At 39.9% G+C, this 16,917-nt stretch overlaps 1 protein-coding gene across 3 annotated transcripts; it reads left to right on the plus strand.

Annotated features, from left to right (window-relative positions):
* The first annotated feature begins 680 nt into the window (after positions 1 to 680).
* LOC114662991 (zinc finger protein 658-like) lies at positions 681 to 10,885 on the plus strand. 3 transcript variants are annotated; one of them, XM_028816750.2, is made up of 2 exons: positions 681 to 1,364; positions 8,773 to 10,885. In XM_028816750.2, exons 1-2 carry the CDS (start codon positions 737 to 739, stop codon positions 9,651 to 9,653), a joined length of 1,509 nt encoding a protein of 502 aa, XP_028672583.1. In that variant the 5' UTR covers positions 681 to 736; the 3' UTR covers positions 9,654 to 10,885. The 3 variants fall into 3 exon arrangements, with proteins under 3 accessions (XP_028672583.1, XP_028672584.1, XP_051790404.1); XM_028816751.2 differs by having other exon boundaries at positions 8,776 to 10,885; XM_051934444.1 differs by having other exon boundaries at positions 681 to 1,368; positions 8,789 to 10,884.
* The last annotated feature ends 6,032 nt before the right edge of the window (positions 10,886 to 16,917 follow it).

Below are 16,917 nucleotides of genomic sequence, written 5' to 3' on the forward strand. Positions count from 1 at the left end.
AAGTCCAAGGACCTCTCTGTAGACCTCCATGATCAAATTGTGAGGAGGCATAGAAAAGAGCAAGGGGATAAAACCATTTCTAAAGCATTGCATGTTCCCATGAGCACAGTGACATCATTAATTATGAAATTGAAGACTTTGGAAGCACCAGGACTCTCCGTCTATGCAGACTGAGTAACTGGGCAAGAAGGACCTTAGTCACAGAAGTGACCAAGAGCCTAATGGGTCACTCTAAAAGAGCTTCAGAAGTCATCTGCTGAGATGGGAGAACTCGTTGGAAGGACAACCATCTCAGTAGCACTCAACCAATCAGAAGTTTATGGTAGAGTGGCTAAATGGAGGTCACACATATGACAAACCACTTGGATTCCGGGCATGAGGAGCATGATGAAAAAGATTCTCTGGTCAAATGAGACAAAATCTGGACTCTTTGGTCAGAACTCTAAGCACTATATCTGTCAAAGTTGTGCATTCTGAAATAAATTAAGCTGGCATTATAATAGCCATTGGGAAATGTGCGGTTCGTATACGTCCAATTGTCTACATAAAAACGGCATTTAAACTGGGTCGCCGACTAAGCAAAATTTCATTAAAAAGTCTAAATCCACCACAACGGCAGGTGGCAGTATGACTAAGGAATTTGTTTATATGTCCATGGAAGAACCTGAAGTCGAAAAATAGGGAACCCAAAAGAGGGCATCCAGGGTTAGGCGTGTGTGCAGAATCTGTAACTGCCATGGACGAAGAAGTGACCTGCAGGAAAATGAAAGAGCAGCTCGTCTCCAGCATTGAGCAAGCAGCCAAGACGACCTCACAGACTGTCCTGCGTAGACTAGCAGAGCGCAATTCGTATGCAGTGAAAAGCGAGGAGCAGGGAAATGGAGCCCTCGGAGTCTTAGATTATTTTAAAGTGACCGACATGGTAGAGGAGGCGGTGAAGGGGATAGCGCAGACTGCCCTGTCCGAGCTCGTGGAGTTTATTTTCAGACGATTTACAGATCTACAAAAAAGGGTGTCCGAATGTGAGAAGGAAAACGTAAACTTGAAACAACAAGTGGAAACACTGCGCTGTGCCACACACGTGGGATGCATAGACAACCACGCACGATCGCTGGGTGGACACTTAGTTTCGCATTGTAAAGCGAGAGGCAAACCCACAGATCGCGAAGGTAAGAGCGAACGGGCTGTGGGGAGCCTGGCGCCAGTGACGTCACACGGCTTCATCCATAAATTCGCCGGATACAAACAGGAGGCGGAGCTTAGCGAGTGCTCGGGAGAGGAGTGCCGTTCTGTCAAACCCTCCGCATCCCCGGGGTCATATCCAGACCCACAAGAAAAACCGATCCAGAGGAGCAGATATCAAGGTGTGTTTAAACTGTATTTGAATTTTTCAATCTCGGTTTTTGTATCAATATTATAATACATTAGTAATACAATTGATCAGCTAACTTAGTATACAAACATTAAAAAGTAAACTTCACATGCAATAGTCACAACAGCTAAACCATTAGGTAAATAGGGGAATCCAGAAATTAAAATTAGAATCTGTCACGAAAACAGCCAAGAATCTCTGCAATTTGTATTGCCTTTGTGGTTTTACTAGTATTTCTTATACATACAGAAAAGTGCATAAGAAGGTCTTAACATTCTGATACGTATAGTATATTTAACGTATATAATATTTACCAAGTAAGGAAAGAGCATTTACTATATTTTCTATCACTTTATCTTCAGATTTATAAACAGAAAAAAATAAGTACATTTAAACAGACTAGGATACATATATTTGGTCATCGTAGAAAGTGATAAAAATGTGATTCTGAAGTATTTTTGAATAGGTGCATATATATATATATATATATATATATATATATATATATATATATATATATATATACAGTGGTGTGAAAAACTATTTGCCCCCTTCCTGATTTCTTATTCTTTTGCATGTTTGTCACACAAAATGTTTCTGATCATCAAACACATTTAACCATTAGTCAAATATAACACAAGTAAACACAAAATGCAGTTTGTAAATGGTGGTTTTTATTATTTAGGGAGAAAAAAAAATCCAAACCTACATGGCCCTGTGTGAAAAAGTAATTGCCCCCTGAACCTAATAACTGGTTGGGCCACCCTTAGCAGCAATAACTGCAATCAAGCGTTTGTGATAACTTGCAATGAGTCTTTTACAGCGCTCTGGAGGAATTTTGGCCCACTCATCTTTGCAAAATTGTTGTAATTCAGCTTTATTTGAGGGTTTTCTAGCATGAACCGCCTTTTTAAGGTCATGCCATAGCATCTCAATTGGATTCAGGTCAGGACTTTGACTAGGCCACTCCAAAGTCTTCATTTTGTTTTTCCTCAGCCATTCAGAGGTGGATTTGCTGGTGTGTTTTGGGTCATTGTCCTGTTGCAGCACCCAAGATCGCTTCAGCTTGAGTTGACGAACAGATGGCCGGACATTCTCCTTCAGGATTTTTTGGTAGACAGTAGAATTCATGGTTCCATCTATCACAGCAAGCCTTCCAGGTCCTGAAGCAGCAAAACAACCCCAGACCATCACACTACCACCACCATATTTTACTGTTGGTATGATGTTCTTTTTCTGAAATGCTGTGTTCCTTTTACGCCAGATGTAACGGGACATTTGCCTTCCAAAAAGTTCAACTTTTGACTCATCAGTCCACAAGGTATTTTCCCAAAAGTCTTGGCAATCATTGAGATGTTTCTTAGCAAAATTGAGACGAGCCCTAATGTTCTTTTTGCTTAACAGTGGTTTGCGTCTTGGAAATCTGCCATGCAGGCCGTTTTTGCCCAGTCTCTGTCTTATGGTGGAGTCGTGAACACTGACCTTAATTGAGGCAAGTGAGGCCTGCAGTTCTTTAGACGTTGTCCTGGGTCTTTTGTGACCTCTCGGATGAGTCGTCTCTGCGCTCTTGGGGTAATTTTGGTCGGCCGGCCACTCCTGGGAAGGTTCACCACTGTTCCATGTTTTTGCCATTTGTGGATAATGGCTCTCACTGTGGTTCGCTGGAGTCCCAAAGCTTTAGAAATGGCTTTATAACCTTTACCAGACTGATAGATCTCAATTACTTCTGTTCTCATTTGTTCCTGAATTTCTTTGGATCTTGGCATGATGTCTAGCTTTTGAGGTGCTTTTGGTCTACTTCTCTGTGTCAGGCAGCTCCTATTTAAGTGATTTCTTGATTGAAACAGGTGTGGCAGTAATCAGGCCTGGGGGTGGCTACGGAAATTGAACTCCGGTGTGATACACCACAGTTAGGTTATTTTTTAACAAGGGGGCAATTACTTTTTCACACAGGGCCATGTAGGTTTGGATTTTTTTTCTCCCTAAATAATAAACACCATCATTTAAAAACTGCATTTTGTGTTTACTTGTGTTATATTTGACTAATGGTTAAATGTGTTTGATGATCAGAAACATTTTGTGTGACAAACATGCAAAAGACTAAGAAATCAGGAAGGGGGCAAATATATATATATATACCTCTATATATAAATATATATATATATAAGAGGTTAATGTTCTTAATTAAAGGTACTTCTCTGTCTTTGTTGTTCCGGCATTGAGTATCCAGCATTTGACCTTCAGAAAGTACACTTTGAAGATATGTTAACATTATGAATCACTGGAAAGGCTGGGTGAAATTTATGATTTTGAAGTGGACGACTTTAACCTTGTTTGCTAGAAAAAATTAATATGGCACAGAACAGTCAGTTTTCCAATGTACTCTATATACCCTACCACTGAACACCATCCAATGGGGGCATTAGAGATGGAATTATCCAATATAAGGATGGCATTCCTGATGTGAAAATGTATACATTTGCAGTTTAACAATGGAACCTGAAAGAGTTGGAACCTTTTTCTCAATCTAAGACTATAAGCAATGTGATTTTATAAGTACCTTCTGAAACACGTGGATCTAAAATAAAAACCAAGTTAAAAATGAAATAATTGTTTTATTAAAATATATGTGTATATATGTGTGTATATATATATATATATATATATATATATATATATATATATATATATATATATGAGATGAAATATACATAGAAAATATATATCTATATCTATATATAGATAGATAGATAGATGTGTGCGTATGTTCAATTCAATTCTTTGTCATGTGCACAAGTACCATGTACAATGAAATGTTGCATGTGCCCCCACAGACAGTGAACATAGACAAAAAAAAAACACACAATAAATAAAGAAATATAAATACAGTAAGTAAATAAATAAAACCAGAATCCTAGGAATAAATAGAAACAGTGGCAGAAGTATATGTGCAGTTAGCAGTGGAGGAGAGACAAGGTTACTGATTGTTCATGAGTCTGATTGCAGTTGGGTAGAAACTGTTCCTGAACCTGGAGGTGCGCACCCAAATGGACTTTAGTCGCTTCCCAGATGGGAGGAAGGTGATAAGTGACAGTGCAGGGTGGCTGGGGTCCCGCCTGATACGGTTCACTTTCCTGAGACAGTGTGTAGTGTGGATGTCATGGATTGCAGGGAGCTGTGTCCCTGTGATCTGCTGTGCTGTATTCACCACACACTGCAGAGATCTGCAGTCCTGAACTGAGCAGTTGCTGTACCAGGATGGATTCCACAGTACACCTGTAGAATCTTCATGGGTTTGTGGGGGACATCCGGGCCTTACTCAGTCTCCTGAGGAAGTAGAGGCGTTGTTGTGCTTTCTTGACTACTGCCGCAGTGTTACTTGACCATTTAAGGTCATCAGCGAGGATGACTCCGAGGAACCTAAAGCTGCTGACCTGTTCCACAGCCTCACCTCCGATGTAGAAGGGGCTGTGCTCTGTTGCCTGTTTGCAGAAATCCACAATCGTCTCCTTAGTTTTGCTAATGTTGAGGGTGAGGTTGTTGTCCTGACACCATTCTGCCAAGAGTCTGACCTTCTCCCTGTAGGCCGTCTCATCGTCCTCGCTGATCAGACCTATTACAGTGGTATCGTTAGCAAACTTGAGGATGGTGTTAGAACTGTACTTAGCTACGCAGTTATGGGTGTAGAGATAGTCAAGCACTGGGCTCAACATGCTGCCATGCGGGGTGCCAGTGTTGATGGTGATGATGGAGGAGGTTTTTCCACCAATACACACTTGCTGAGGTCTGCCGGTGAGGAAGTTCAGTACCCAGTTGCACAGTAAAGAGTTAAGCACCAGATCCAGGAGTTTAGTGATGAGCTGGGATGGAATGACAGTGTTAAATGCAGAGCTGTAGTCCACAAAGAGCAGCCTTGTATGTATATATGATGCTAAGGTCTGTCCATCTGTCACGCAATTACTCATGAACTAATGGGGCTAGAACCTTGATCTCAGGCTTGACCAAAAGCTTGTGACCTGAGATAGATAGATAGATAAAATTCCAAAAAATGTTACGTAGAGGCATCTTATCAATAGATGGGCTTGTGTTGAACATGCTTTAAGTACCATAGACTTTCAGTAGATGGTCATGTGGTGATCTTGTTTTAAGTTTCATAAACTTTCAATAGACAGTCTTGAAGTGATCATCACTTAATTACTGCAAACCTCTCTGGTTACCAGGTTTCCACTACTTACATTTATTTGAATTTCCAGAACATATCAGGTCATAGCTCAAGAGAACAGGCTACACACAAAGAACAGTAAACTCTCTTCCAGTTGTTTACACATGTATGGACTCACACCTCCTTGTGTATTCGAACCTGTACAGTGTGTGACCATTGTGTGCATCTCTCCACCTTTGTTGTTCTTGCATAGTATATTCCGTGCATGACACATCTAATGATCACATGCATTTCTCTGTCTTTGTTGTTCCTGCCTACTCAGCAGATGGTTCTGTGCTTCTTCTTCTTCCTGTTTTCTCTATCATGTCATTAACCTCCATAATCTGCTTGACACTTAGCAGATATTGTTGCACTTTTTTTAATTCACCTTGCCACTTTGTTTGTCAATCACTGTGCTATAAGTAGGGTTGCCACTACCTCAAATTTTTGGCTATTCCAGTATGTATGGGTCATAAAATTTTGATCAAGATTCTAGCCTCAGTCACGGTGGCGCAGTGGGTAGCGCTGCTGCCTCGCAGTTGGGAGACCTGGGGACCTGGGTTCGCTTCCCGGGTCCTCCCTGCGTGGAGTTTGCATGTTCTCCCCGTGTCTGCGTGGGTTTCCTCTGGGCGCTCCGGTTTCCTCCCACAGTCCAAAGACATGCTGGTTAGGTCGATTGGCTATTCTAAATTGGCCCTAGTGTGTGCTTGGTGTGTGGGTGTGTTTGTGTGTGTCCTGCGGTGGGTTGGCACCCTGCCCGGGATTGGTTCCTGCCTTGTGCCCTGTGTTGGCTGGGATTGGCTCCAGCAGACCCCCGTGACCCTGTGTTCGGATTCAGCGGGTTGGAAAATGGATGGATTCTAGCCTCAGTAGTTCGCAAGATTGAACATATTGAAGACAGACAGACCTAAGCATTTTCTTATAGATAAAGAGATAGATAAAAAATTTCTGGGGAGTGCATAAATAACCTTAAATTAATTTTTAAGCTTAAATGCAATATTATGCTGGTCTGTAAATTTTGGTAAGAGTATAAAACACATTCCTAATTAAAAAGGTTTGACACAAAGCATATCCTTTCACACCATTCTTATATGAAAATGGATTTATTCCCAATTAAAATGTATTGATTATTCCAAATGATAGCTGAATGTCGTGAGCAGTTGTGCTTATAAACAATTCTCAACTGAAGAGGTTATTTGCTGCACTTAAAATCACAAGATAATAACAAGCCATTTTTATTTGGAACAGAGAGAGGTAAGAGGGCGGGGTGGCGTCAGGAGGCACCATTACAGCAAAAAGTATAGGGCCCTGTGAATTCCATTTTATTTTTCCTCAAATTCCATTTTAATGTTGTCTTTTTTTGGGGTGGTTAGCATTTTTTGTTATTTTCTGTTGTATAAAATGTAAAGTATAAAATGGGTTCAAAGAGAAAAAAAAGACATCTGCATCATTATCATCTTAGTTTTTTTTTAAGTTGCTTCTTTCAAATTGTTTATAAAGTTAACAATACTTGTGGAAAGTAATTAGTGCTGAAACCTTCAGCCTTTATGCTAAATATTTAACGTAAACCTAAAAGCATTTAACTAAATATACAGTGGACCCTTGACTTACAAACTCAATTCATTCGCGAGGGCTGATTGTAACTCAAGTAGGTTGTAAGTCAAGACTATTTTTCCCATAAGAAATAATGGAAATACCCATAATGCATTCCAAACCTCCCACAGCACTATCACTTGTTGATGGCTTAACCTTTATATAGCCCTAGCTTTTGCACAAATTATAGGCTCAGATAGGCTATCACCTGCCATCTGCCTTTCGTTTATTCACACTAATAATAGCTTTTCTACCTCGTCTAACACTGTTGATCGTGACTTACTAATCTGAGTAACACCTTTAGCAATACTAGCTTCCTTATACAAATCTTTTCTTTGTAAAATTGTCGAGATGGTGGATTTCGACATGCTATACATATTAGTGAGATCGGTCACACGAACGCCACTCTCATGTTTCTGCACAATTTGCTTCTTCGTTTCGCTTGTGATCGCTTTCTTTACCTTCGTTACCTTCTCTTCCTTCCTTAGCTTCTTTTCTAGATTTTTTGGGGACATTTTGATAGCAATTATCAAAATAAATTATATAAATCAGTGCACTGACCAAAATTACGTCCACAAACACACGTATCTGGGCTCCGACTGACGCTTACAAACGCTCTTGGCTGTTTGATTACAATCGCACAAGCGGATACACGTGACCGCATTCGGGTCGTAACTCAAGACGTTGGTTGTAATACAAAATAAAAATTTTGGTCGTAAACCAAGTTGTTCGCATGTCAGGTCGGTCTTATATCGAGGGTCGACTATAAATGTTTCATTAATTAATATTAGTTAAAGAGTATTTGCAAAGCTAAACAAATGTAAACATTTTGAGCTTTACCAAAAGCCCTTGTTTGATGTGAATCTTCATGAAAATAAAACTGCATATTATGCTTATCTCTGCTACTTAAAGTCAAAGTCACACAGGACCTTACCCAGCACTGACAGCAGTGTTATCCCCCTGTAGTTTCTATAATAGAGGCAATCACCCTTCCTTTTCCAGATAACGATGACAAGTCCTGGAATCCAGAATTGTCCTCTAGACTCCCTTTGCTGCAGAATAAGACGAGCACAATATCTGCTGATGACACCTCCTGTTCAGGATTAAAAGCACTAAAGTCATAGGAGACATGCTGGAGACACAATAATGATGTCACAATACTAGAACACCTCACAACCCACAAAGTGGTGACAGGAAATTATGTCTATCATATTTCCAGTCTCAAGCGTTTTACATTTCCATAGTTTGGTATTTCTAAAGTGTGAATGGGACCTAAGGTTCTGGGTCTCAATGAAACCACAGTAAGGGCAAATATAAAACCATTGGAACAGTAGGTTCAGTAAATGGGAACAACTAGACTTTGCTTTTCACTTATACAAGTAATTTTTTTTTTATTTTCATATGTCTGATAAGTTTTAGACTTGTTTTAAATAGTGGATTTGGAATTAAACAAGTTCTGTAGATGTGTTATCAGTGTTTTGAATGTGAATGGATACCCTTTCTTCGAGAGAGCCCATTTAATGTAATGGATGATATTTTAAAGGTGTTTTTTTTTTTTTTTTAAAAAGAAAACCTCATTAAATGTTTTTTTGTTCTGTTTTTCAAGCAGTACACCGTGGAAGCCCTTTGTATGATGTAAACGAAACGTCTCACGCTGGCCTGCACGACATGGAGCTGAGACCTGCGGACACATTAAAAACTGGAGTGGAGGTCCCTGAGCCACTGTCTCCTTACATTAAAGAAGAAGACACTAAAGCAGGTTTACCTGAAGTTTCAAAGGAAGTTACAGCACAAGGCACCATTTTCACTAATGAGGAGGAGTTAATTAGTGTCAAGCAGGAGGACTGTGAGGAGGAACTTTATTCCAATATTAAAAAAGAGAGGCTTCCTGTGGAGGGTAAACCTGAAGATGTATTTAGCATTTGTGTAGTTAAGGAAGTTAATCCGGAACCAGTGCAGGATGGTTTGTCACTGGAACCGGAGGAGAATGTGAGTGAGAGTAAACAAGGTAAGGAGAAATTAGGAAAGGGATTCATACAAACGTCATGTCTGGAAAAGCTAAACATGATCCCTACTGTAGACTTGCAAATTTATGATAAAAGCTTAAACTCAAATAAACTATACTCCCTGCAGAAAACACACACAAGAGAAAAAGTATGTCAGTGTACTGAATGTGGAAAATCGTTCACTGGGGCTAAGCAACTTAAGCTACACCAAAGAATTCATACTGGAGAAAAACCGTACCGGTGTAATGAATGTGGAAAGACATTCAGACAGGCTGCCCACCTTAAACTACACCAGAGAATTCACACGGGAGAAAAACCGTATCAGTGCACTGAATGTAAAAAGTCTTTCAGACAGGCGACACACCTTGTACTCCATCAGAGAATTCACACAGGGGAAAGACCATACCACTGTGCGAATTGTGAAAAGTCTTTCAGAAGGACTACTGACCTTAAACGCCACCGAGCAATTCACACAGGATGAAAAAGCATATTACTGTACCGAAAAGAAAAAGGCGTTGTTTTGCAACCCTCAAAACAGTCCTAGCAAATAAGCCATATTGTCATTGTGAACCCATATGCAGCATGTGAGGGCAGCGTATTTAACTTTCTGATAGGGTTACTCCTCTTTATCTGCCCGATTTAATTTACTTAACCCCCCTTGCCCCTTTTCCTTCAGCATCAACTGAAACAAATAAAAAAAATCTGACAGCCTGTGGATGGATTGCTGCTGGTTATAAGAACTGCTGCATAAAATTTCCAGATGACCTCATGTGCTAAGAAAACAACGTTTCAGGCCATTAACCAGTTGGCTTACAGGGTATATCCAGCTGCAGAGTGAAGCCATTCATCTGAAAAGATTGGCACAAATTGGTTGTTATAAAACGTACCTGCCCTACTCATAAAGATAATTTTCAAGGAGCATGGAACATGTAATCTTCCTAATTGAGAGTGTCTGTGCACTACTGAGATCGTTAAATTACAGGAGCATATAAAAAATGTCCATTAGTTTTGTGCGGCTGCATTTTCCTGTTTCTGATATTGTTGATTAGGAGTCATTTTCGAGGAATATTAACTGTGCATGTAAACAGACTCATGACTGAGGAACTACAAATACCAGCCCATTGTCTGAAATGGCAGGATAGCTGTGAGTTACCTTGGTGTGAACCGAGAACAATTGGATCACTTTTCATCATTAAACTTTCACTAATATTGCTGGTGCTATTTGTTGCATGGGATGCTTTGTTTCCATGTACAGCAAATCCTCGCTATCTGCAGATTCTATTTTATGGGATTGGCTTATTTGCTTTTATAAAACTTAATTTATGAGACCCGTGCTGGCAAGACAGTACAGGAGTTGCTGGAAGAGAAAAAAAGACAAAGACGTAGTGATGGTGTTAGAGACGTAACTACCCATCAGAAGAGTATTAACTGACAACATGGATGATACTTTCTGTACTGTGATGCTGCTGCCTCCCTAGTTGTTAGTTTTCACTTTTTTCTTAAATAAATTTTCTTTGTGGGATGACCTTTTTTATTTTTTAATCTGCTGATGGCTTACACATTTTTGTGGATTGACGTATTTTGGATTTTTGGAACCTGTTGAGATGACTACAACTTTGTTTACAAGGAGACTCCCTGTTTGTTCACTCTGCAAGTGTCTGGCAAATAAAATATTTGTACATTTTTAGTTTTTTGCCATTGTTTGGGTGTTTGACTCTGGAAGGGTGTGGGGCTGAGGTTCTTTAAGGTTTGATTTGCTTCCCCACCATATATGGAATACCCCTGTCCTCTTAAATTCTGGACTGGACCTTAAACCTTCTGGCCTAGATAATGAGGTGTTTCATTTTAATTTTCTTTTCATCATTCCTGTAATAAAATGATATGCCTTTTGGGCATATAGGGTCAGTTGCAGTGTACAGGGAGCTCAGGATGTTCCAATGTTGATCTAGTTTTAGTACATAATTTACTGTAACAAGACTAACTTTAGGGTTTAGCACTGTTGCAGTGTTCCAAAGAGCTGCAAACTAGCAGCCGCCCAAGATCAAGACTAAGTACAGTTGCAGTGTGCTTCTTGATGTTGGAGAAGGGGAACAAAGTTGTTTACTAACTTAGTCCACCTAGTGAGCACGTCTAACAGACTTAGCAATGTTAGTAATGTAACAAAATTAATTTTGCACACATCAAACAGACTTATATGAATGTGAAAAAGCACAAATATGCCATTAAAAAAATCTGAAGAACTTATTTTATATTTATATTTGGACTGAAGTATAGCATGACAGTGAATCCAATACACTATATGTAACACAAAGCCACAAAAATACAAATGAGGCATGGAAACAGTTATCTCTCTATTATAAAAAAAATCTTGGGTCGAGACGTGATTTTCTTGGAGACACTTTAACGTCCCATGAGACAAGGCAGTGAGACAAAAGCACAGCTACTGTATAGGCTTTTAAATGTTCGAAGCGATGCGCGATGTGCAAATCACGCAGCACGACACAAGCAGCAGCAGCAGCACCAAGCCAGCTGATCGAGCGTAGAGGAGGTAAAAAAAAAAAATTTGTTTCCCATTGTATCACCGTTTAAGAGGGGGTTTCAGAGGAGCGACTGCATCTCCTTAGCGAATGTTCAGCCCCCCTCTTCACAACGCGAGAGGCAGAGCGCGAAGTGACTGGCGCATAGCGCACTCCGGCTAGGGGATGGGCAAGCAGGTGGCAAAGCCCCCTAGTATTGCATAATACATAGTGCCTATAGAAAGTCATCATACCCTGTGGAAATCTATACCTTTTGTCACATTACACCCCGGAAAATAAAATAAGTCAAGTTTTTTTAGCTTTATGTAGTGTGACCGCAAGTCCCTGTCTTGCACCCCAAAGATGAGGCTGAGTCTCAGTACTTTATCAAAACCAGCTTTATTTAACTCGAAACAGGAACAGAAAGGTTATCTATTGTAGCGGGATCTACCACTCTACTATACACAGACATGGCAAATGGATAGGGCCGGGGTCTGGTCAGTGGCCAAGGTATAATGCTCCCCGCATCACCCATCGGGCGACAGGTGCTTTGCACGTTGCAGCGATCAGCTTGCAATTGTTTCTGTGGCACTGCAAACCTGCGGTTTCCTCAGAAATGGACAAGTACCCCTCAACAGACGTGGCTATCGTGTTTCTGCGTGGTGTTCCACTGGGGAGGGTCTCAAAAGAAATCTCACAGTACAAATTATAATCCTCTTTGTTAATATGAAAATAGGATTCTAAAACATTTCGGACAATTATTTAAAGTCAATGATTGAAGTACCTGGTTTGGTAAAGTGGCCATACCCTTAACAGGGGTGTCGAACTCCGGTCCTGGAGGGCAGCAGTGGCTGCAGGTTTTCATTCGAATCCTTTTCCTAATCTCTGATCAGTTTTCACTGCTAATTAACTTCTTTTTTCCGTCAGTTTATTTATTAGCCTTGTTTTTAAGGATTCAGTCCTCTGAATTTATTCCTTTCTTCATTAAATGACAGCCAAACAGAAATGAGACTTGAAACGAGCCAACAGATGACCAACTAAACTGGGATTTCAAAGTCCAACCAGTTTTTTAACTAGAAGCCGATTATTCTTGCTGTTAATTAAACCAGTTATTTAATTCCATGGCTTGATGCTGCTCTCATTCTGCCACAGCAGACATACCCAAAACTGTTGAGTTTCTGTTTTTTTCTAAGAACACCATCAAAATGTTTTGGTGACCTGAGAGATCAGTCTTACTAAGACCATCACCTTTCTTTATTTTCAGATACTGTGTGATGGGCATAGGTGAGCTGGTCATGTGGTGGCTCGTTTTGTGTCTCATTATTGTTTGGCTGCTAATTAAGGAAAAAGAAACAACTAAGGGGCCTAAGTCACGTTAATTAAAACTAAAGAGAAAGAAGTTAATTAGCAGCAAAAACTGGTCATTAATGAAGAAGACAGTTAGAATGAAAACCTGCAGTCACTGCGGCCCTCCAGGACTGGAGTTTGACACCAGTGCCTTAGAATATGTCATTCTAAACTTAATGAGATTGGAACAATCAGCTGCCACGTCAAACACTAGGATAATTGTCCCAGCTGATTTCAATTGTAGAGGTGTTGATTGCCTCAGAATAAAACTAGCTGTCTCTTGAAGGTTCTGGAAAAGAAACCAACATGTTTGGGAAAGTGCTGTCAAAAGGCCTCTGGGATAAATTTGTAGAAAGGCACAAGTTAGGAGACAGTTACAAGAAGATTTCAAAGACTTTAGCTATCCCTCTCGGTACTGTTCAGAGCATCATTAAAAAGTGGAAGGTGTATGGCACTACCAAAACATTGCCTAGATCAGGCTGTCCATCCAAACTGGATGACTGAGCTATAAGGGCATTAATCACTGAGGCCAAAGGCAGCTTCAAAGGATTTACAAGGCTGGATGGCTGGGATTGGTCAATCTGTGCATGTGACAACAATCTCTCAAGCTTTACACCAAGCTGCCCTGTATGGCAGGTGGCAACAAAGGAAAAACATTTTCTGAAAAAGTGCCACATTCAGTCTCGTTTGCTCTATGCAAAAACACATATGAGAGATTCTGCTGCCATGTGAAAAAAGGTGCAATGGTCACATGAGATGGAAATTGACCTTTTTGGATTAGACTCCAAGCACTATGTTTGGCGAAATGCAAACAAACCACAGCCACTGTGAAGCATGGTGGTGGTAGCATTATGTTGTGGGGTTATGTATTAAACTATAGAAGAAAATTGCCTGCCAATTGCCTACAGAAACAGACTCAGGTGCCTTCCAGCAGGAAGCAAGGAAGTTTGACTGGTAGGGTACCAAGACAGAATATTTTACATTCAGGAGGAGGTTTAAGCGGAGGCAAAAAGAGGTCTAAAAGAAAAAATATTTGAGGCCACAAAGGAATATTTAAGGAAAGAAAATAAGATAGTACGTAGCATACAGTACGTGGGTCCAAAAGGAAAAGACAGGAGGGCAGTGCCAGAACATGTGAAGAAAAGTGCCACACAAACCAGGGGGAGACTTAATTGACCAACAGACTCGATGGTGAAGCCCATCAGATGGCACTTACAAGGGAGCAGGATCAAATCTGTGTAGGGTTTCAGAACATATCACAGTACAGAAACTGCACTCGTTAAAGTAGTAAATGACTTGCGGGTAAATGCAGACAGAGGCCATTTATCTGTTCTCATCCTCTTAGGTCTGAGTGCCGCATTCAATACCATTGATCACAATATTCTTAGAAATCGCCTTAGTCAATGGATGGGCCTCTCTGGCAGTGTCTTAAATTGGTTTGAATCCTACCTGGAAGGTAGAAAATTCTTTGTAAGTTGTGGTAATTATACTTCAAAGACACATGATATTCTATATGGTGTTCCACAAGGCTCTATCCTGTGTCCACTGCTCTTTTCGATTTACATGCTTCCGTTAAGTCAGATTATCTCGGGGCATAATGTGAGCTACCACAGCTATGCTGATGACACACAATTATACTTATCAATAGCGCCTGACGACCCCAACTCTTGATTCACTGACACAATGTCTTACTTGTGTTTCTGAATGGATGAGTAGTAATTTTCTCAAACTAAATAAAGAGAAAACAGAAATTTTAGTGATTGGCAATAATGGATATAATGAGGTTATTAGAAATTAACTTGATGCATTAAGATTAAAAGTCAAAATGGAGGTAAGGAATTTAAGGGTAACTATTGACTCTGACCTGAATTTTAAATCACATATTAATCAGATTGCTAGGACAGCATTTTTTCACTTAAGAAATATAGCAAAAGTTAGACCCCTTATAACATTGCAAGATGCTGAGAAATTAATCCACGCTTTTGTTTTCAGTCGACTAGATTACTGCAACGCTCTCCACTCAGGACTACCCAAAAAAGACATAAATCGATTGCAACTCAGGCAGAATATAGCTACTAGAATCTTAACTAGGAAAAGAAAATCCAAGCACATCTCTCCAGTTTTGATGACACTACATTGGTTACCTGTGTCATTTAAAATTGACTTTAAAATCCTGTTTATAGTTTACAAAGCCTTAAATAATCTCGCTCCATCTTATATTTCGGAATGTCTTACACCTTACACACCAAATCGTAACCTTAGTTCCTCAAATCAGTGTCTGCTTAGAATTCCAAGAGCTAAACTTAAAAAGAAGTGGTGAGGCGGCCTTATGCTGTTATGCACCTAAAATCTGGAATAGCTTGCCAATAGGAATTCGCCAGGCTACTACAGTGGAACACTTTAAAATACTGCTGAAAACACATTACTTTAACATGGCTTTCTCATAGCTTCATCTTAGTTTAATCCTGATGCTCTGTATATTCAATTAATTATCATGATTATTCATGGTGGCTCCAAAATCCATACTAATCCCTACTTTCTCTTCTGTTCTTTTTCTGGGTTTCTGGTGTGGCGACCTGCACCACCACCACCTGATCAAAGCACTGTGATGTCCCTACATTGATGGATTAAAGGCCAGAAGTCTAAATGACCGTCATCATCAAGTTCTTCCTTGAGAACCCTGAATACCATGAGGACTGATTGAGGTCATTTATGTTAGGTAGAATGCCTAGAGGAGGTTAGGTGGTCTCATGGCCTGGAACCCCTGCAGATTTTATTTTTTTCTCCAGCCATCTGGAGTTTTTATTTTTTTGTTTTTTCTGTCCTCCCTGGCTATCGGACCTTACTCTTATTCTATGTTAATTAGTGTTCCTTTATTCTAATTTTTATTTATTTCATCTTTTTTTTTCTCTTTCTTCGCCATGTAAAGCACTTTGAGCTGCATTATTTGTATGAAAATGTGCTATATAAATAAATGTTGTTCTTGTAGAATTCTGAACTGGGTGTGCTGATAGTTGGTATTTCTAAAGCAAAAGCTTACATTGGAGAAGAGTGTCCTATAAGAGGGTCGAAGAGAGAGGAGAAAGGCCTCTGAACCACAGAGAAATCACAGGTAGAGGTTTTGTTAAGATGCTTTACAAAGTGAAGAGTAGGGGCAGACACAAGGCTTTTTTGGGGGGGAAGAAAGGAACAAAATAGAGATTAGAATGAATGGTTTGGTAGAAGAGTGATTAGAGAAATTACACATGTTCTAAGTACTGATTAGATTTGGAGGTAGAAAAAGAAAGTAAAACAAGGGAAATTAAAATTAGCTTGTAAAGACTGAAACATCCTAAGTCCTGAACTATTAAACAAATCCCCCAGCACAATGATCCCCATATACTGCCAAGGAGATACACAGGGCCAGCCACCTACTGAGTTTTCTCTGGAACTTTCCTTGCCCCGAGACGGCACAATTATAAAATGTGCTGCTGATGCCTAGAGTGGCAACTAAAGAGAAAAATAAATAATCCAGAGTGCAAGTGACCAACACTACTTTCTACTAACCCCACAACAAATACAGAGCACACCAACTGATACAAGATGATAAGTGTAATAAATTATTGTAACTTTCATTTCTTATATAACACCCACTCTGCAGTGCACCCCCAACATAAAATAAGATACTCCACTGAAAAAAAAAAACATACAAACAACAATTATTTTAACTGAAAGGGAAAGTTCATTGAAAGTCTATCCATAGGATCACACTTCTTTTTTAATGTTCGATATTGTAAGGGTTACGCAGAGCCATACCTCGATATAGGGAACTTCCTTATTCAGGCTTGTCAGGCCCTCTCCCATGTAAAACATGAAGCAGAAAAAATCCTTTAGGTCTATTTG

This window comes from Erpetoichthys calabaricus, chromosome 12 (assembly GCF_900747795.2).
Source record: "Erpetoichthys calabaricus chromosome 12, fErpCal1.3, whole genome shotgun sequence".
Taxonomy (NCBI): Eukaryota; Metazoa; Chordata; class Cladistia; order Polypteriformes; family Polypteridae; genus Erpetoichthys; species Erpetoichthys calabaricus.

Bases quoted from the DNA above. Each gene is read 5' to 3' on its own strand.
- LOC114662991 (XM_028816750.2), top strand. From the start codon at position 737: ATGGACGAAGAAGTGACCTGCAGGAAAATGAAAGAGCAGCTCGTCTCC. The intron at 1,365-8,772 runs GTGTGTTTAAAC...CTGTTTTTCAAG, and splicing joins CCAGAGGAGCAGATATCAAG to CAGTACACCGTGGAAGCCCT.